General features: G+C 42.8%; 1 protein-coding gene across 9 annotated transcripts in view; it reads right to left on the bottom strand.

Moving 5' to 3' along the window:
• Window positions 1–20,607, bottom strand: part of Trpm1 (transient receptor potential cation channel subfamily M member 1) — a 135,870-nt gene that overhangs the window by 59,566 nt on the left and 55,697 nt on the right. For all 9 annotated transcript variants that reach the window (XM_063249857.1, XM_023567460.2, XM_063249858.1 and 6 more), the window contains exons 2-6: window positions 12,096–12,175; window positions 5,018–5,213; window positions 3,204–3,417; window positions 2,118–2,242; window positions 1,064–1,235 (exon numbers count right to left, since the gene is read on the bottom strand). In XM_063249857.1, coding sequence (XP_063105927.1) covers window positions 1,064–1,235; window positions 2,118–2,242; window positions 3,204–3,417; window positions 5,018–5,213; window positions 12,096–12,175 — 787 coding nt within the window. The remainder of the gene's footprint in view (window positions 1–1,063; window positions 1,236–2,117; window positions 2,243–3,203; window positions 3,418–5,017; window positions 5,214–12,095; window positions 12,176–20,607) is intronic.

Genomic DNA, 20,607 nt, shown 5'->3' with positions numbered 1-20,607 from the left:
GAGCTTAGATCTTCAGGGATATAGTATATAAATCACCTTCTCGTCTAAAAGAATAAGACGGGTTCTTCTTGACCGAAGCAGGACTCACCAAAGCTTCTGGAGCAGACGGTGACAACTGAGTACCCCTTTGCAGTCCCTGCCCTATCAGAGCCCTAGGCAAAGGATGACAAAGGGAAGCCCACAAGTCACGTGGCTGGGTGAAGCAGCGCAAGGTGATAACTCCCACGTCCAGAAAAATTTAAAATGTTGAAAACAACAGTGAACAATTAAATCGATTTATCCATGGAGATGTGATTCTTGAACATCCACATCCTTTGGCCCTCCCCAGTCTAGTCCCTTGAGCAATGTAGGCCTAGATTGGCTTACACAAAAACCTATCCAGAATGGTTAAAACAAATACCTTGGATATCGTTTAAAATTGTTTCACAGTAAAACTGTTGGGATATGGGGATATCCAACAGATCATTCCAGGTATTTTAGTTCTACCCAATTCTTATCATTTCTTCTGATTGGAGTTTATTCCTTTCTCTCTATTTCAACCTCAGATAACTCAACACTGACTGCCCCTCTTCAGTGCTATGATCAGCAAGCAGGATGCCCCCTTAGCAGCAAATGGCTCTTGTGTACCAGATAGAGGTTTCCATTCCTGGTCCTCTTAGTCTGAGTGAGAGACCCAGAGCTATAGAGATATTTAGTGATCATATTACACTCAACAGTTCAGAGAGGGTATCATACTAGGTCTTTATTAAGATGTTTTATACTATTAAAATGTTTTTTAAAAAAGTAACGTAGGGCAACGCGATAGGTAGCACTATCATAGTGACAACCACTGCGAAGCTGTGTCTTGCACCCACTTGTGAACTCTAAGTGAAGCACCATGTGGTAGCTCAGTGATGATATTTGGCAGGTGGCTGAAGCAAAAGGTCTAGGTTAAGGCATATTCTATTGATCTGGCAAGAGCCAAAGGTAAAACTTTAAACACCCCCGGGCAGTTTCCTCCTCAGCTGGTTCTATGGTTGAGGCACCAGTCCGGGGTAGCACCAGTGTCTTCTCCAGGACTTACTTGTGTTGATCTTCTGCAGAGAGATGTGCTTTTCCAGCTGTCTCCGCAGCTTCACCTCTGCTCCGTACTTGCCCGTGGTCCCATTGTCGGCCAGGATGAAGTGTGTGTGTGAGTTGTTGAGCACAGACAGCTTACTCAGAGGGTTAGACATGGTCTGGTACACCCTTGTCACCTGACGGAAGGCACAATGAAAACCAGAGCTGTAGAACGTGGAGGCTAAGACCAACAGAGAAGGGAGTGGGGTGCATATTGTGCACTGACTATGCTTAAACTCATTCTGGCACTTCTAGTCTGTCTTTAGAATTGTTTCCTCACTTGCTGCATTAAAACAGAAAAAAACTGTTATGTTAGATAATAGTAACTCAGCAATTATACGCTGGATATTTATCACAGATAAATGAAAACTTACATTAACACAAAGTTTATGGCCGTTTTGTAACAGACAAACTGTAAATAACTCAAATGTTTTTCAACAGATAAATGATTAAACAACCTATGATTTTTTTTGTCTTTTTCCTTCTTTATCAGTATCAGGGATCGAACTCACGACCACACACTTGCAAGGCAGGCCCTGAGCTAAATCCCTAGCCCCAACCTATGATATATTTATACTATAAATCCCACTCAGCCATGAAAAGGAAGGAACTACTGACATACATGAAACTATAGACAAATATCCAGAGAACTGCACAGAGTAAGAAAAGCCAAAGGTTACACATACGGGTTATGCATTTGTATGATACACCTGAAGTAATAAAATTATACAGTTGTGTGGCATCTTCGTGGTTGTCAGGGGTTAAGGAGGGAGTGAGGGCTGGAGGGACTTGGCTATAGGCAGTAAAGGACAATAGGCAGGAACTTTGCACTGATGGAAGAGTTTGGTATCTTGACCGTATCAATATTAACATCCTGGTTGTGATATTCTACTATGGCTTCATGTGAAGCATAAGAGGCAGGAGCTCTGTTTACTAGTTCTTACATGAGCATATGCAGTTAACTGAAATATAGACTTCAATCTTAAAACATCGTCAGCGTCTTCAGAGAAAATACTTACGTCCTTGCCAATGAGGTCTTCTTTATTTTCCACCATGCCCCATGGGGCGATTCCTATAGCACAGACTCGGCCTCTGGACTTGGAGGAGTGGTCCTTCAGGGCGTCCCCCACGTGGCTGATGACTCCTGGGGACAACCACAAGCCATAGTTTAGGTTCCTCTCTTTTTCTCACACCACTAGTGTCATGAATTTGAAGGACATTCCCTGTGAAACAGGGGTGGAATAGATTCTTCTTTACCACCAAAAGAAAGTAATACTGAATGTCTAAGGTCATGCTAATTAATCTGCTGTGACTCCTGAAATAGGAAAAACAAAAGCGCACCCCAAAGTAACTGGGTAAGGACTTTCTTTCCAAGTTTCTTTGACCTGAAGATGGAAGCCGCTGGGTGACTGTAGCAGTTTTTGGCTACATTAAGCTAAAAGTGAGAGCCAGAACACCTGGGCCGTTTCTTAACTTCTCTGCCCCTCAGTTTAGTCTTCCAAACATGGAGGAAGAACTTAGAAGCATACTGTCCAGTGTTCTGTTAAGGAGCAGGGCACAGTGGATGATCAGTGTTTTCTATTGTCGAGATAGTAGTGCTGTAGTTTGGATCTTCAGTAACCCTCAAAGGCTTGGTACCTAGCCTGGTGTTATTGGGAGGGACGGAAACTTTAAGAGATGTAACCTTGGGGATGGCCTTTGGGTCATGGGGGTGTGCCTCAAAGGGGGCCGTGGGACTCCAGCCTCCCCATCGCTCCCTCTTTTATTCCTGGCCATGAGGTTTTGTTCTGTCCTATCCTCCCACCATGCAATTGTGCCAACAGATTATAGACGAAACATGTAAAACTGTGAGCCAAAACAACCTTTATCTCTTTGTAAGCTGATTATCTTGGGTGATAGAACAGTAACATAATTATCATATTTGCTATTGGAGCAAAATGAATCATACCAAACCAAACCAAACCAAACCTACTAAAACAAGACTTCATGCTAAGATCAGGACGCAGTGTATTTTGTTTTCTGAGCATTGTTCCTGGGAAGCTCTTTGGGCACCACAGTGAGTTCAGGGTGTTTGCATTTACAGGGTGAGAAGGGCCTGCTCTTACCGGTGCTGACGCCTCCTGTAAAGATCCAGGCCCCCGTGGTCATGGCAGCCTTGATCAGACCTTTCCCAAACACCTGCTTCAGCTTGGGCTGCATCTCAAAATTCTGGAGGCCTCCGTGCACTGATATTAAGAGCTTGGGGAGTTCCAGCTGCCAGTCTTTCACCATGAGATGAAGCAGGGAGTCTGGCTTAGTGTCGTAAGATACACGAATATACTGTAAAGGAGAGTGGGCGTGCTCAGCACCTGTTCTTGGTTTTGCTTCTCATGTCAAAGGGAGCAGAGTTCTCCCTCTATCTAAGCAAGAACTGCCTGGCTTGTCTCAGTATCCCAGTGCCCTCTGTGTGAATCTGTGGCCAGGGGTTTGGGGAAAAGATGCCAGATTTAGCAACTAAAAATAAAGGAATTCCTAGGCTTAGAGTTGTGTTTCCCTACCATTCATGTGTTGAAGCCTCAGTTCCCAAGGTAATAGTATGGTGCCATTTGTTACCTCTTAAAGGCTAAGGGACGGTGCTCTGGAGGCCCAAAGGAACTTGTTCACCTCTTCTGCAATGTTTACAATACTTCAAGAATCAGTGTCTATGAAGCAAAAGGTAAGATCTCACCAGACACCAAATCTACTGGTGTCTTGATCCTGGAGTTCTTAGCTGCTAGAACTGTGAGTAATGAGTATTTATTGTTTAGAAATTACTCAGTGCTTTGTTGTAGCAGCTGAATAGACTAACACACTCAGTTAAATCTGAATTTTAGATAAATGATGAAAAAATAATTGAGTACAGTATTTTTACTAAGTGCAATAAATCATTCAATATTTGGGACATAGCTGTGTTAAAATTATCTCTAGTTTGAAATTCACAAATAACCCACTGTCCTATAGTTTGCCTGGCCCCTAAATTTTAGAAGAATCAGTTTCATAGCCAGATAAGGATATTATTGAGTGAGGAGAAAAAGGAATCAGGGGACCACAACTGGACTTGATCTCCTCCAAAGAAGAAGAGGTCAATAGTCTCAGGACTCAGTTCTTGTGAATTGCTTCTTTGTATCCACATTAATACCTAACGAGTCATTTTAAAAGATTACTTATTGTAGTATTTAGAATACAACTGGATTTGTTTTAAAAAGCAATGATATTGGACAAATGAAATGAAATGAAATTGCAAAAATGGCCTAACTAAGCATATGAATGTGTTACTTGGAGTTAGCTGGGTGGGATCTGGGTGAGCCTCCCCTCTCTGACAAGCACATCAGGAAGGCAGAGGGCACTTCCTGTTTACAGACGCGTGAGAGACTCGGGTCCTTTTTGTGCTGGCTGAGCACAGTTTCAGGAAAGCTGTAGACTGGTTCAGAACAAAAAAAATTTTTTTTGTCCTGGGGATTAAATTCACGACCTTGTGTTTGCCAGGCAGGCACTTATGCCTCTGAGCTAATTCCCCGGCCCCAGAACAAATATTTTAAGAGAGTTCCTATGCATCTAAGGGGGCTTCAGGTCCATACATTTTTTGAAAAGAACTTTCCTATCACTGGAAATGAAGCTGTGGACATGGTTTCTAGATTGGGCCAGAGCACACTTTGTAGGTCAGAACTTTGGTATGGATTTATGAGCTATTTTAGGTCCATTATGACAATGTCCAGTTTCCAGGTCTCTTGGCTTAAAAATCAATGTGCACAGATAAGTCTTTCGGTTCTACAGTGAAATATCTAGGGAGACTGAGACATAACAGCAAAGAAGACAAGATATCTGTTGCCTAGGGGCTGAGAGACGGGTCTCTGGTGGAAGTTGACGTCCCCTTGGCTCTGTGACCAGCTGCCCCGCTTACCATGGCTTTATTAGAATATCCACCACCCTGGAATTCAAGAATCCCATAGGTGTCGGTTGGGTAGCTCTGGGTGTGTCTGCTGACAGACCATTTTTCAGGCTGGGTTTCCACCTGCTTGTTCTCCTCTCCATTTTTGCTGGGTGTTGCAGTTGGAAGAGGGGGAATATGCTGGTTGGCGAGCTGGCCACAGCAACACCTGAAAGAGAGCAAATCTGGGTCTTTCTAAAGCATTTTTCTCCTTTCCCTTCCATTAGCAAAGATTCTCCTAGCACATGAGTCGGTCCCACCAAGAGCATCCTGACACCTTAGCTATCTAACTTTGTTAGGGAGAAGAATGCTCCATTGTGGCAAACTTTTCTGGAAAACCAACGCCTATTTATTTAGACACCAGTGTATTTTAATGGATGGCTCTTTCAGTTCTGGGGTATTTTAACTCTTTTTGATGTCCTAATGCCATTAAAGTGGCATTTGATGTTCCTTAACATTTTGTGACCAAGTACAACAGTGCTCTCCAAACAAAACTGAGCTTTCAGAATTTTCAGTATTGTGTGGTTCGTCTCTTGATTCATAAAACATTTCTCTCCTCAGGGAATATTGAAAGTCTATTTCAACAAATCCCAGTATGAATTTTTGTGCCCTGGGCAGTTGGTCTACAGGGCTGTAAGCTTTCCCGACTTCAGGAAACTTGTACTATAGTGTCTCCCCATGATGTAGCCAGCCTCTTGTGTTTTCTAGTTCTCTGTCTTAGTTACCCTTCTCACTGCTGAGGCCAAATACCCAATTTCAAAGTTAAAGGAGGGAAGGTTTGTTTCAGTTTGTAGAGGTTTCAGTCCATACCTGGCTGGGTCTAAGGCAGGTTGGCATGGCAGAGAGGCATCTCAGAGGAGAAACAGTTCATGGAAAAAGCAGGCAGGAGTCAGTAAGTAGCCAACAGCCAGCGGCAGCAGTTGCAGCAGCAAACCTGCCTTCACTCTCCTTTTTTTGTATTCTGTCTATAAACTTTGGGATTGGTGGCAGCCACACCTAAGGCAGGGCTTCCATTATTCACACACAAAACTATGCTAATTCCAGCAGGAGAATGACGTAGTGGCACACACCTGTATCACATGCCCTAGATCCAGCCAGCTCTGAAAATCCCCACCTATGAGCACATGAGACTTTAGGGGAATACCTGGATACAAGGCATAATGTTGTCTTTGGGTATATTTCTTGGTCTTGTGCCAGTGTACTTTCCTAACATGCTTGGGTTTTCCTTTGTTAGGTATTTTAGGTGCCATTTGAGTGGTCCACACCCACCCATACTTAAATATCTTTTAGGAAGAACAACAGTAGCGTTGAATGGGAGTCAAGTATGGATGGCATGGGCAGCCACAGAGAGGAGGTCTGCTGCTGAATGTGGGGAGATCCTGTGTGGGCAGTCACGCACACAGGTGAGTGGGTGAGAGCCAGGGGATGGAGCAGGTTTGCAGACTGGAGAGGATGTTACTGCTCCAATCATGTGACCATATGTACATGTGTGGTGCCCCTTACAGGAGGTTCTCTGTATTCCCACACATGCACAGCCTTAGAGCATTCTCCCTGCCCTTTTGGTTACCTCGTTAGTGACATAAGCCACCTTCTAGTTTTTTCCTTTCTCTTCCTCTTTCCCTTCCCCTCAGTCTTTCTCTCATTTACTACTATTTTTCTTCTCTTTCTGTGAGGATTAGTGTGCAGATTTTTGTGGGGACATGTGGTTTCATTTCTCACAGGTATGTACTACCTGAGAGTGGGATTGCTACATTGTATGATTATTCTTTAATCATTTGAAGGACTACTAAACTCCTTTCACAAAGGGTTGCACCATTTTGCATTTCTACCAGTGCTGTGTAAGGGTTGTGGTTTCTCTGTACCCTCTCCAACACTTTTCATAATCTGACCTATTGATTCTAGTCACCATACTGTGTGTGAAATGATACCTTATTATCGTTTTGATTTGCATTTCTCTGAAGAATAATGGCACACATCTTTCCATGTGCATTTGTATTGGCTCTATTTGCTCTTTTATGCCAAGTAGTGTTTGCTCTGTGAGATTGGGTGTGCTGATTCTTAGTGTAATATATTTACCATTATTTCTCTTCTTGGTGAATTGTTCCCTTTAACAATATGTAATGGCCTTTGGACCCATTTTGATTTGAAGTATACTATGTTAAATACTAGAACTATAGTACAGTTACTGTTACTGCCACTTGCTTTGGGCTCCTGCTGCTAGGAGTATCATTTTCCAGCCTTTCAATTTTAGTCTATGTACATCTTTGAAGATGAGGTGTGTTTCTTTCAGGCAACACATAGATGGGTCCTGTATTTTTGATCCAATCTGCCAGCTTGTGTCTTTTAATTGGAAAGCTGAGACCATTGTGACATTATTAAAAGGTATATAAAATTTATTTTTGTTGTTTTTCTAGCATTTATTTCTGTTTCTCATTTGTTTAACTACTCTTCCAGTAAGACTTAGTTTTTCCTTTGGCCTTGTGTTTGCTGTTGTCTTCACCAACTCTGTTTAGTAGACCCTTCAGTGTTTTCTGTAATACTAGTTTGGTGGTCATGAATTTCTTTAGCTTATACTTATCATGGAAAATCTTTATTTCTCCTTTAATTTTGAAGGATAACTTTGAAAGAATATAAAAACCTGGGTTGGCAATTATTTTCTTTCCATACTTGAATATTTTATTTCAAGATCTATGAACTTTTTTAGGCTTCTGTTATTGAAATCTGCTGTTATCCTTATAGATTCACCATTATTAGCAATTTAGTGTTCCTAATAGCTTTCAATATCTTTTTCTTTTCCTGAATTTCTGGTACATTGACTACACCATGTTATGGAAAGGTTATTTTCTGGTTGTGTCTCTCCTTGGTACTCTCAGCTCTCAGTTGTGCAATAGCTCATTTATGTTCCCTCTGAGCTATGGAATCAGTGGTGTCTGGGGCCAAGAATGGGACAGCTGCAGCCATGCTGCTCCAGTGGTCTCTGTGCACCTGCTGCTCGTGGGCTCCAGTCCTTCACATTGCTCTCTGATCCACAGCACTTGCATTCAGATAAAAGTCTGAACCTAGACTGTCCCAGCTGGTGGTTACTGCTTCTAGCTTCCCAGAAGCCCACCCTGTTTTTCTCTGGCTCACAAGTCCCATGGAACCCTGGATCAGGGACATTCTCCTCTGCAAGTGTTTCAGTCTCTATGTCCCAGTGGAGAGCCCCTGGGCTTGGCAGGCTGAGAGCTTCATCTGTGACCTCTTCCCCTAGACTGTCTTGTTTCCTGCTCCCATCTGCTTTTTCTTTTATTGGTCATGTTTTATGTGTCATATCTCAGACTCATTTGTCAAATCCAAGTAATAATAAAGATTTATCCTTATGTCTTCTTCTAATAGTTTTATAGTGTTAGCTCTATATTCATGATCCATTTTGCCTTAATCTGAGGTAAGGATCCAAATCCGTTCTTTGGCACAGGCCTATACCGTTCCAGCACCAGTTGCTGAAGAGACCATGCTTTCCCTCATTGAATTATCTTTCCTTCTTGCCAAAAACTAGTTTTCTGTAGGTGTGTTTATTTCTGAACTGTCAGTTCTATTCCATCGGTCCATGTATCTATCAAGTGCTGGTACTAGTATTGTACTAATCCTAGTATTTCGGTTATTGCAGCTTTGTATTTCTTTTCTAGATTGAGGACCATGGGTCTTTATACTGCTGTTGTTGCTCTTCTTTTTTTCTTCTTCTCCTCCTCCTCTTCCATCTCCTTCTCGTCCTCCTCCTCCTCCTTTTTCTTTCTTCTTCACAAAGCTTTTTTATTCTGGGCCACTTACTTCTGTGGTTTGAGTTTAGATGTCCCCTCCCCAAAGCCTCATGTAGTCATAGGTGGGGCTTTTTCAGAGGTGGCTGGATCTAAAATGTGTGACACTGAGATTGATTCATGGGGCAATGCTAGGCTCAAGGGTACTATGATTAAGGGTGTGAATGCTACCCATCCTAAATAGTCTGGATAAGATAAAAGGGGAAGAAAGATGCTGCTAAGTTCCTTTGCTTGCTTTGCTACCTTCTGGCCACCATGAACACTTTTTCTGCCATGCCACCTGCCACCTGGGAGTCAGTCAAGTATGGACTGAGGCCTCTAGAAACTGTGAGCTAAATAAACTCTCCCCCTTAACTTTGGATGTCAAGTATTTTGTACTAGCAGTGAGAAAAGTAATAAAAACACAGTTTCAAGTTCAGAATCAGATTGTTAGTTTCTACAAAAACTCAGCTGAGAGTGATAGGGATTGAACTGAATCTATACATCATATTGCAAGTATTGTCATTTTAATAATGATACATTTTCCAACCTATGAATATTATTTCCCCCAGTTGTATAGACCTTTATTTCTTTCAGTAATTTTTTCAGTTTTGATATCCATAGTACTTGTTTCATAAAACAAGTTGGAAATTTTTCCACTATTTTTGGAAAAATTTGTGAAGAATTTATATTAATTTTTCTTTAAATATTTAAAAAAATTCAGCAGAGAAGCCAACTGGACCTGGGCTTTTAAAAAAACTACTAAAGGGTAGTGTTTGATTTTTATCCTGTCTTTGCTTGTTGTATATCTGTTTAGATTGTGTATTTCTTGTTAATTTTGATAGCTTGTGCCTTTCTAACAATTTTCCCATTTCATCTAAGTGAATTTGTTGGTTTACAAATAATAGTTTTCCTCTGTGCTCATTCTGTTTCTATAAAGGTGATAGTGAGGACCCTCCTTCATATTTATTCCAGTTTGTTCACTCTTTCCTTTTCTTTTCACTGGCCAATCTAAATCTTTTCAGTTATGTTAATTTTTCCAAAAAACAGCTTTTGGCTTCCTTGAGTTTCTCTACAAAATTCCCTATTTTCTCACATGCATCAAACAAATAAATTTTTTATTCTGTTCTCATTTATTAATTTCCATTTAGTCACAAATTTCTGTTTGTTTAGTTTGATCTTATTTTTCCAGTGTCCTGTAGTGAAAGATTACATTATTTATTTAAGTCCTGTCTCTCTCAGCATTACTTTAGCTGCATCCCCTAAGGTCTGGCATGCTATGCGTTAATTTTCGCCTGTCTTGAAATACTCTATTATTTCCCTTCTAATTTCTTCTTTGGGCCATTGGTCATTTAGGGATATATGGTTTAAGTTTAATATATTTACAAGTTTCTAAAATTTTTAGTACTATTAATTTTTAATTTCATTGTGGAATTTCTAATTTCATTACGTTTTATCTCTTACTATGAGATTAATATTGTCAATATATTATGAATATATGAAAAACATACTTTGTACCCTATTCTTTTAAATTTATTGGGACTTGTCTGGCCTACCATACAATCTTTCTGCAGAATACCTTAGAGATCCTTCCCAGATGCAGTTGAGAACAATGTGCATTCTGTTACTGGGTGTCATGCTCTATAGTGTTTGTAAATCTAGTTGGTTTATAGAATTGTTCAGGTCTGTCATTCTCAAAGGTTCTATCTACAGTACAAAAAGGGATATTGAAGTCTCTGGATATTACTGTTGAATTTTCTAGTTTTCCTTTTATTTCTATCAGTTTTTCTTTGTGCATTTTGGTGTTCTGTTATTAGATGCGTATAGGTTTATAATTGTTGTAACTTCCTGATGGAGGGACCATTTTAATCACTGTGGAATATCCCTCTTTGTCTCTGGTAACATGTTTCTGGTCTTAAAGCCTATTTTATTTGAAACCGGTACAACTACTCCCACTTCTATAGCTGCTGCTTGTATAGCTGGGTCTGGATGGAAGACCGGAGCTTCTGCCTCTTCAGTGCACTCATCGGGGACTCAGCCTTCGCAGCAGGTAGCTGGGGACATGATGAGAGAGGCCGGAGTGCTGCTTCTCCCTAGATAAAGCCTTCTCACTAGGATCTGAGAGTAGAGTGTTTTTGGCTGCAACAGTGTGGGATGCTGTCTTCCCCGGGTAAGCTGATAGAAAGGAAGCTCTGTTCATTTACAATCCACAAACTCTAGCTGTTTTTACTGAACTTTAGAACATTTTCTTGAATAGGTAATTTTTTCATCTGATATTTGCCTTTGAGATCAGTTCCAAGGGGTTTAAATGTTGTTCTTTTAAATCCCAGCTCCCAGAGGAGGACTGTGTGAGCCTCTGGAGCCCTTCTTCCTCTCTGCTGCCTGGCCATGTCTCTCTGTGGAGGACTGCAGTGCTGCCATACTAAGGAGGACTGCTGGGGAGGCAGTTGGTCTGGGAGCCATTGAAACAAGGAGGGATTTAGATACAATGCAGGCAAGACTTCTGTGAACAGTGGCATTGTCCCGTAATGGTATTTGTTGTCTTGGGGTTGAGTACTGGTGTGTAAGCAAGGGAAGGACCCTGCAGAGTGGTGTGTGGACTTATATAGGTCAAACAAATTTGAGCCACATGGTATCTAAGAGTTCATGCATTTCTATATCAGTGATCCTACCTGCATGGATTTTTGGCAAATGGATGGAAAAATAATTCCCCACTTCTCGAACTCAGTCGCATAGCTGTTCCCCTCAGAGATGAGAAGTCTTAGCTCAATTCATGTCTGATTGCTTGTACACTCTAGAAGGCCTTCTGTCCAGCTTATAAGGGATATCGTTTCATAGAGGTGAATGGAACTGTTTGACATTTTGTGTACAAGTTGAACTCTTAAATAAAGTTGTGTCTGCTTCACATAACCACGCAGATCTTTCTTGTGATGGAAATCCCTGTTCATCTAAATTATGAAACTCATCTGAACAGGCCCAGAAGACATCCTGAAAATTTATCAGAAGTTCTCAGGTCTCTAATCTCATGAGTATTAAGAAGACTATGGGCCTCTGGGGTTCCAAGAGTTTCCATCAGGGTGAGTGGCAGGTAGAAACTGTTTTTCAAGGCTGTCTGCATTTTAAAGAGCAGTCTGCTTGTCCTGAGATTCCTTGTTAATGACCATGGTTCTGGCATCCTCCCGGACTCTTCCCCTCTCCCACAAACAAAAATTAGTTGCCAAGCAACTGGGGAACAAACTCAGGCTTAGATAATGCATCCATTAGTGCTTTCAATTTACCTGTTAGGATCTTTCATGCTGGGGATTACAAAGATACATTCCCGTTTGCAAAAGGTTTTCTCTATCCAAGATTTCTGGCCCTAGAAAAGAAAAGAATAGAAATTAGATTGATACCTTCCCAAGCCACCACCAGAATTCATTTTATAATTAACCATTAGCAAGAAGTCTTTTCATGACGTCTGAATAGTCACCTCCAATCATGGTGGCTAAAAGATTTTAAAAATTTTTTATTTTAAGGAGAAAAAACCACGAAATTTCAAAACAAGATAATCAGAGAGCAAGAGTGGTTGATACATCACATACTGTTGTCTTAAATTAGCTACGCAGAGTACAAGATATTGGCATTTAATTGTCCAGACAATATTAGTACAAATCTTTCTTTTCAATGATCTAAGAGAAATCAGTAGTATAACTATCTTAACTATCATATATATATATATATATATATATATATATAATTTTTTTGATTTTCCCTTCCTTCTTTTCTCATTTCCCCCATCCCAGTTTTTGTTTCCTTTTGAACGGTTTTTTCCTACTTTACAACATCTATTGTATATTTTGGATCTTACTTACACTTTTGCCTTCTCACACTAGGGAGACAATACCATGTTTACACACGTGAGTATGGTTTATTTCACTTATAAGTATAGTCTTGAATTGCATCCATTTACCTATAAAAGTCTTCAGTTTATCTTTCTTTGTGGCCGAGTAGTACTCCATTGTATAAAAAGACCACATCTTTTTTATCCATTCCTCAGGCCATGGGCATTGGGGCTGTTTCCAAGATCTATGTATTACAAATTGTACAGCTATAAAATGGGTGCACATATATATCACTGTGGTAGTATGTTTTTCATTCTGAGAAGAGATCCAGAAGGGGAATAGCTAGGTCAAATGGAACCTCCTATTCTAGTTTTTTTGAGGAATCTCCACACTGATTTTCACATGGTTGCATCAGTCTGCACTCCCACCAACAGCCCCTCCAGCGTTTGTTAGTGGCTGATTTCTTGATGATAACCATTCTTTCCAGAATGAGATGGAATTTCCAGGGTGAGTGTTTTTTAACCTGCATCTCTTGAATGACCAGTGATACTGAACATTTCTCCTGTATTTATTTGCCCATTTTTGGATTGAGCCTTTAAATTTGGAGGTTTGGTTTTTTAAAATTCTTTATATGTTCTCGATAGTAATCCTTTGAGAAACAGCTGGCAAACAGTTTTCCCTCACATTGTGAGTTGTCTCTTCACTCTGCTGGTGGTCTCTCTTGCTGTGTAAAAAATTTTAATAAGATTCCAATTGTTGATTGTTTGTGATAATTCCTGTGTGATCATGGTTTTATTCATAAAGTCTTTGCCTACACCAGTGTCTTCAAGAGTTTTACCTATTCTGTCTTCTAGCAGACTTAATGTTTCTGTTCTAATATTTAAATCTTTGATCCATTTCAAATTTAGTTTAGTGCATGATTAAAGATATAGGTGTTACACTAAGATGCTAAAAAATTAAAGTAATTGATTAAAAGATAATTAGCAAAAATAGCTAGTTAAAAAGTTATTAGCAGTATTCTCATTCTGTACTAAGCTCGTTACCCTAGTAACCAAGCACCAACCACATAGTTATAGATTAACTGACCGCCTCGTTATGCTGTTCTGTATGTGTCGCCCCCCTCCAAGTAACCTGTGTGCTGTCAACCTTTGTTCCCCCTTACAAGAGACAAATGACTTTGTGTCAACCATTGTTCCCTTTATGAGAGACAAATATTCCTGGAATTGGCAGACCAAGGACTATGAATCGGCTAACTACCCACTGTGAAATGCCTCTGACCTCAAGCAAAGGAGAATAAAGGGCCCACCTTGTTTCTGTTTCTCATCACTATGTACTTAATGCTCAATGAGCTAATCATAAATGAACTATAAAAATCAGTCAAAACTCTAACTCAGTTGCACAGCTTTGCAAAGTCCATCTGCACTGTGTCGCTGGGCCAGCTAAAATAAAAGCGCTTCTTCCTAAAACGATGTCATTTTGCCCCGTTCTTTTTTCATCTCAGGGGTCTTGCCCCATTTTTCATCTCGGGGGCCTTTTTGGGGAAGTACAATAGGTCCAATTATAATCTTTAGCATGTGCAAAGCTGGTTTTTCCAGCACCATTTAGTAAAGAGGCCATATGTCTTCCAGGGAATGTTTGGCACCTTTGTCAAAGATAAGGTGACTTAGTGTGTCTGCAGTTGTTTCCGCACCTTCTAATCTGTTGCATTGACCTTTGGGTCTGGTTTTTTGGTTTTCTTTTGCCACTATCACACTGCTTTTAGCACAGTAGCTTTATAGCATAATTTCAAGTCAGGGATTGTGATGCCTCTGTCTTGCCTTTGTTGCCCAGAATTATCTTTACTATTCTAGGTCTCTTCAGTTCCAAATGAACTTTAGGCTTGCTTTCTCTAATTCTGTGAGATATACTGTTGGAATTTTGATTGGAATTGCATTAAACCTGTATAACAGTTTTGTAAGTTTGGTGGCTACAAGTTTTAAATGATCTTAACTCTGGTAACTTGTAAAGGAAATGTCTTAGAAATATATGTCTATGGTACCAACTTGCTTAACCCAAATTCTAACCATCTGTTGAAGATACTTTTGTGCAGAGTGCTGTGCTAAGTGCTCCCAACGAAGTGGATTACAGGGCACAGTGTGTGCCTGATGTGTGTGTGTCTGGGCGTATGTATGTGCTGATGTCTGATAGGCGTGTATGTGTATTATTGGTGTGATGTGTGAGATGTGTACGAGTGTGTGGTGTGTTGGATGTGTGGCATGTGCACAGTGTGTTTGGCAGCGTGTGTGTGACACACGTGGTATGAAGGTGTGTCTGTGCGTGTGCATGTCTCTGGGGTGGTAGTGGAGGTCGGTAGGAACTGGGAAAAGAAACTGCTCAGCGTGAGAATCCTGACTCAGATCTTAGAGAAACCAGGAGGGCAGAGCCTCACAGGCTGTCCACTTTCCCTGGAGAGTATCACAGCCTGACCTGAAAGCAGGGTGTGACCTGAATCGTCTAGTGGGACAAATCTCAGGCAAGCCTTGGTGTTGCCCTCTGGGCCCCACTTATCTGGAATTCTTTGTCTCTTGGAGTCTCCTCCCTGGAGGGAGACCTGCAGTGACAACTCTGTGTCACAGAGTCCCCGTGAGTGAGCTTGTGTCAAGGACCCAGTACCCAAGAGACCTGGCTACAGTCCCAGACACAGGCAGGACAGCAGGGTACCTCCCAATCTGCTCCCTGAAGAGATCCCGGAGTCATCGCTCACTTGGTTTTGAATAACGGCAGTGGCTGTCACCCAAAACCGTCCCCAGGGAACCTCAAAAAGCAACACTGTGCACTTTTCCAGCCAAGTACGGTAATGAGTGCTTGGCCACTACTATGTCTTTGGCCTCAGAGGTTGGTGCTCTTGTGCGGAGAGAGGAAAGCATCAGTCAGACAGAGAACAAAACAGAGAGCCTCGGAAGTTGGCTGCCGGTGCCTTCTCGCGCACAATGTTTGGATGATCCATTACAGACATCAGAGCAGAGCATCTGGTGTCTGGAAAGAGACTGTGCTTTTCTCTTTTGCATTTTGTGCCTCACTTTCCAAGGAAGCTGGGAAAGCACATGGAGTTTATTATAAAAAACACAGAGATCACATAGGGTGCCTGAATATATGCCATAAATGACAATAAGAACTCTATGCAAATATTAAATCCCAGGGCACCTTACTTTTTCACAGAGATAGCAATTCTGAAACTGCTTTCAGTTTGAACAGAGATAGCAACGTACCGTGGCTAAGTGGAGCTGGCCTTCTCACTGTTGGAATAAGAATTACAGACACCGGGGAGGGGTCGCATGAACCCCAGAGTGGCACTGAGGTTAGAGCTGTCAGTGTGAGCTCATGGTTTGTGTCCACAGAGGCACAGAGGAAAGCAGACCTCAGTATGTCTGTCTATCTGAAGGCACTGTTAAGTTCCTGTCATCTTTGTCTGAGACCCTAGATTGCTACTGTATGTAGTTGTTGTGCTGTGGTCATTTTACTTGTCTGTTTGTTTGCTTCTTGATTTTTCTCTTTAAAATAAATAATAAATAGATAAATAAACAGTGTCCAAGTTCCTCCATTCCCTTGGAGAAATGAGTGAATCCAGGGCGGGGACCTGGGAGTGTAAAGGGAGCCCGCAGCTTCTGGTGCCAGACAGGAAGGAGGTGATGCCATAGGGACTGGTGAGCAGCCCCGGAGCTGCTTCCCAGATGCTCGCGCTGGGTTTATCTGGGTTACTGGCACAGGAAAGCAGACGCTCACAATAAAGAACTGCAACACTTTGGTTTAACAGGGACCCAGGGAGCGCACGCCCACACAAACACATACATAAATAAATGCACAAGGAAGATGGAGAGACTCTTTCTTCCCGTGGGAAGTACCTGGTAAACGTAGGCCGAGGGACAGAGTTGGAAAATCATCCCCATTTGGCAACCATCAGGAAAATTCGGTGCGCGCTTCAGCCTTGAGTAGAGTACTGAGTAAGAGCTTGGAGGGCAATAGCTGGCCTCAAATGATATCCCGTGGGTGTTCATTAATGACAAGATGGACATGAGAAACCTAAGACAACGTGTGTGTCACCAGCCACAAGCAGGTCAGTCCTGCCCAAGAGGCTCCTGACGGTGGACACTGCGGACAGCGGGCTGTGGCCTGGATGTGATCGGGAGGCACCCGCAGCCCAGAGGTAGCTTGTGGAAACTTTCAGCAGTGGCAAGCTACGCAAAGACAGGAGGAGATCCAGGAATGAGCCAGGCTAAAGGGATAAGAAACCTGGACCGCCCCACCCGCACGCTGGCGCGAGCGCACCATCTGGCCCCAGCTGCACCATCTGGCCCTGACCACGACCTTGACCTCTATTCTCTCTCCAGGCTCTGCCTCGGTGGTCCTGGCCCCAGTCTCTACCTCATTCTCCCCACCCCCAGCCCCAGGCTCTGCTTGTTCTGGGCCTGCCTCTCGCTCCCGTTCTGAGCTCCATACCTGCCCCCTCTCTGGGTTCCAAGCCTTGTTCCCTCTCTAAATCCTGCCCTCCAGTCCTGCCCTATGGACTCTACCCTGTCCCAATAAGAAAGCAGCAAAGGAAAGTGGCCTAGCAAATCTGTGCCAAACAGTGTGGAAGTCAGAAAGCCAAAGTCCCATCCTGGAGCTCCTAGGCACAGCTCCCGTGTCTTCTAAAGGGAGGGGTGCAGTCTACCTTACAGGGATCTCACCGCCGAGGATTAGAGGTCAACAGAGAGCTCTTCCCTGGCTTTTATGGTCAAATCTCTTCTGTCACAGGCAGTGTGCCCATGGCTCCACGACAGGAAGGTCCCTGTCTCTTCCTCAACACACTGATGCGGAGCATCTGTGGTCTCTCCCAGGGTATCGGGCTTGCATTGGGCGCCCCAGAGTCTGAGAAAGAGGCTTTGCAGAGTGCCATGCCTAGCTATTGCTGTGGCCCCCAGCTAGCCCAACTGGCACTCACCATCCTGTCTTGCTGACAATCTATGGTTTGTCCCCTAATAAAAATGCAAGCATGTGACCAACCTACTGTCCCTGGGAAGAAAAATGCTTTGTTTGACATTCACTGTTAGTTTTGTGAGTGTTTCATTAAGGAGCATATGTCCAGCTGAACTCTGCCAGCTGCTCCTTAGTTTCTAGGACTGTTCTAGAACCTGTTGAGGATGAATAGGAAGAACCGGGCCATTCTTTGCCTACAGACTCTTTTTGGAGGAGCAAAACATCCAAGTCATGACTTCCCCTGGTGTCAGAGCCTGCTCAAATGTTCCCTCTTTTGGAGGGAGCCCCAGACTGCTTGTCTCACCCCCACCTCTGCTTCTGTGTCCTTCACCAGCTCCTCCTCTCCCCTCTCCTCCCTCTCCTCCTAGGAAGGCCAGGAAGCAGTGGCCTAGCTCACTCATCTGTAACCCCAGTGTCTCCAGGAGTGCCTGGTGGGGTTCCTGCGACCCATGTAGCCAGGCTCAGCCATAAAACCGCACCCCTCAGCCAGGGGTGAGCAAACCATGCTGTGAGAGTGAACAAGTTGCAGTGTTACACTGTTCACCCACGGCAGGCAGCCTAATCCCAGGTGCATACACCTGGGGCCATAGGAGGGAGCTGGCTCAGGCCGCCAGGGAGCTCAACTGTGAGTGCTGCTCCTGCTGCACCCAAGGCAGAGAGCTCTTAGTGGCTGTTCCTCCTTCTCCTCCAGTCACACTCTGGGGCTGAGGCATCCAACACTCTGAGAATAAAAAAAAAAGCCACAAAATCATAGACCAGATACTTCCTGACTACTTAAAATTAGTCACTCGAATGCTAGAGGCCATGACCCACTGCAGGTGAAGCCTGTGAATGTCATCCTCCCTGTCCTTCTGGAACAAGTCTTTGAGAATGAGAGAGGTCAGGGTCTCTGCAGGTTTTTTTAAGTACATATTTTTAGTCTCCTATCCCTTGAGCTGAGATATTTCCATCCTATGCAATAGTCCAGTCCATCAGGGATGGTCATTTTGAAGGCTTTGCTGTCAGATGATGGGGTGCTGGTTTTGGAGATTTGAATCACTCCTCAAGAGTTTCAATCCAGCTGTGAAGCCTGTAGCCACGGTGCAGGGCATACTGGGAACAGAAGTCCAGCTGTGCCCCACACCTCTCAGACCCTCTGAGCTGTGATTTTTCTCATCTCTGAACCTGTAAAGGCCTGGAACATCTGAAACCTCAGTGGGTATAACGTTGGGACAGTCTTTAGAGGGAACTAGATTTAAATGTGAACCTTGGTCATTACTAAATGACCATTCTGCCAAGGATCTCATGTCCATGGTTGACAGAGTCATGACATGGTCAGAGATCACTGTAGGGACAAAGAACAAACATACTTCCAGGCACTCAACCTGTTACTCATCAAAAGCATGATTGGAGTTTTCTCCTAAGACAGTCAGGGTTTTTTTGGTTGTTTTTAAGGCAGTTTCTTTTTGTCTAAAAAGAGTGATTCTTCACTTGGGCCTATGGATACTCAACAGGCAACTCAGAGTAGGTCAAAGATTGACCTTCACTTTGTAGAACTCTGGGTTGGAATCATCTCAGGTGTGCATGTTAGTCATCTAGGGGCTGTCCGCCTAAAAACTGGTGAAACAAGGCTTACTGGTTGTAAATTTATGTATCCTATATCATCACCCTTCAAGATGAAAACAATTATGCCCAAAAGTCTTCATTGCCCTATATCTATGGGCACCTTGGATTCTGGCAGAACCTCCCATTATAAGAGCTAACAGCTAAGTTAGGTAGAAATAGTCTAGGCTGAGTATTTCCAGGCCAGTCCTTGAGGGAGTCAGTGAAGAAGATGAGATCATTACTAGTATGGCCTGAGGCACACCTGTTGACCAGGCTCACGATGAAGACAGAATAACCAGACCTTCGGGACTTCCCAAGGGAAAAGCAGTAAATTCAAGATTATTCCATAACTGGCACCACCTGGTCCAATAAAGTCTAGACAGGTCACTAGGGGGATGACCAAGACCTCACGATCCATCTCTTCCTAAAAAGTTCTTTGTTCTTTTCCATGTATAATTTCTACGTAACCTGCTTCCCCATTGGATCATCATTACCTAAGTGGCTATACTTGCAATCTTATTGGTTGATCGTAGTTTTAACCCACATTGTACCCACCTTGTGATTTTGCTCTACAAAATTTCCCTTGTGAAGTGGGGTCTAGGGCAACCCACTTATTATCGCTCAGAAGCTCTGTCTTTGATTAAATTTTTCCTACTCTTACCCTCTGTTGTTCCTTAGAAATCATCCTTTGATTTTAGGGAACACAAACTCAGTGTCTCTGACATCTAGCAGGTTATGGGTTACATTTATTCACTCTACACCAACATGACTGAGACTGCTTTGAGGACTCCTACGTAGGAGCCAAATTGCCCACCAGGTCATGAGACTCCTCCCGTGGAACCAAATTTCCCCACAAGTCACAAGGCTACAGCCTAAGCTACAGAGAAATAAGTAGACCCTGTATTTTTCAGCTAATTTTTAAAAACTGGCCATTTGCATTTGTGGAGGGGCATTCTGATCTCTTTCATCAGAGCGAGCCTCTTTCAGCTCCTCAGTCTGGAGTCCTTTCTTATTTTATTTTTTTACTCTTCTTTGTTAAGGGACAGCCTAATTTTTGTCTTATTTTGTTTTCATTGTCAGATCCCATGCTAAAATCTGTTTGTTTGTTTTTTTTTTTGCTTACTTTAACTAATAGATTTTTCCCTGAAAATTTGTCCTTTAGTTTTAATTTCTGTTTCGACGAAAGCAAGTGCCCATATTAGTGGGTGACATGATGAGGAACCAAGAAATGAGGGAAGTAGAGCAGCATGAGGGGTCACGGGAGGCCTTTAGCACCCTGTCAGAAAGGAGGGTGCAAAAGGCAGCCCAAGCTGGCCCGAGGAAGTCTTTGAGAAGCCTGCGGTGGGGGTAAGGATGACAAAGACCCAGCGTGGCTTCAGTCTGGGAAGAC

Source organism: Cavia porcellus, unplaced genomic scaffold (genome assembly GCF_034190915.1).
Source record: "Cavia porcellus strain 051 isolate PalLab524CR breed Dunkin Hartley unplaced genomic scaffold, mCavPor4.1 scaffold_6, whole genome shotgun sequence".
In the NCBI taxonomy this organism is placed as follows: Eukaryota; Metazoa; Chordata; class Mammalia; order Rodentia; family Caviidae; genus Cavia; species Cavia porcellus.
The sequence above is the reverse complement of the archived record's forward strand: the minus strand, read 5'-3'. Positions and strand labels throughout refer to the sequence as shown.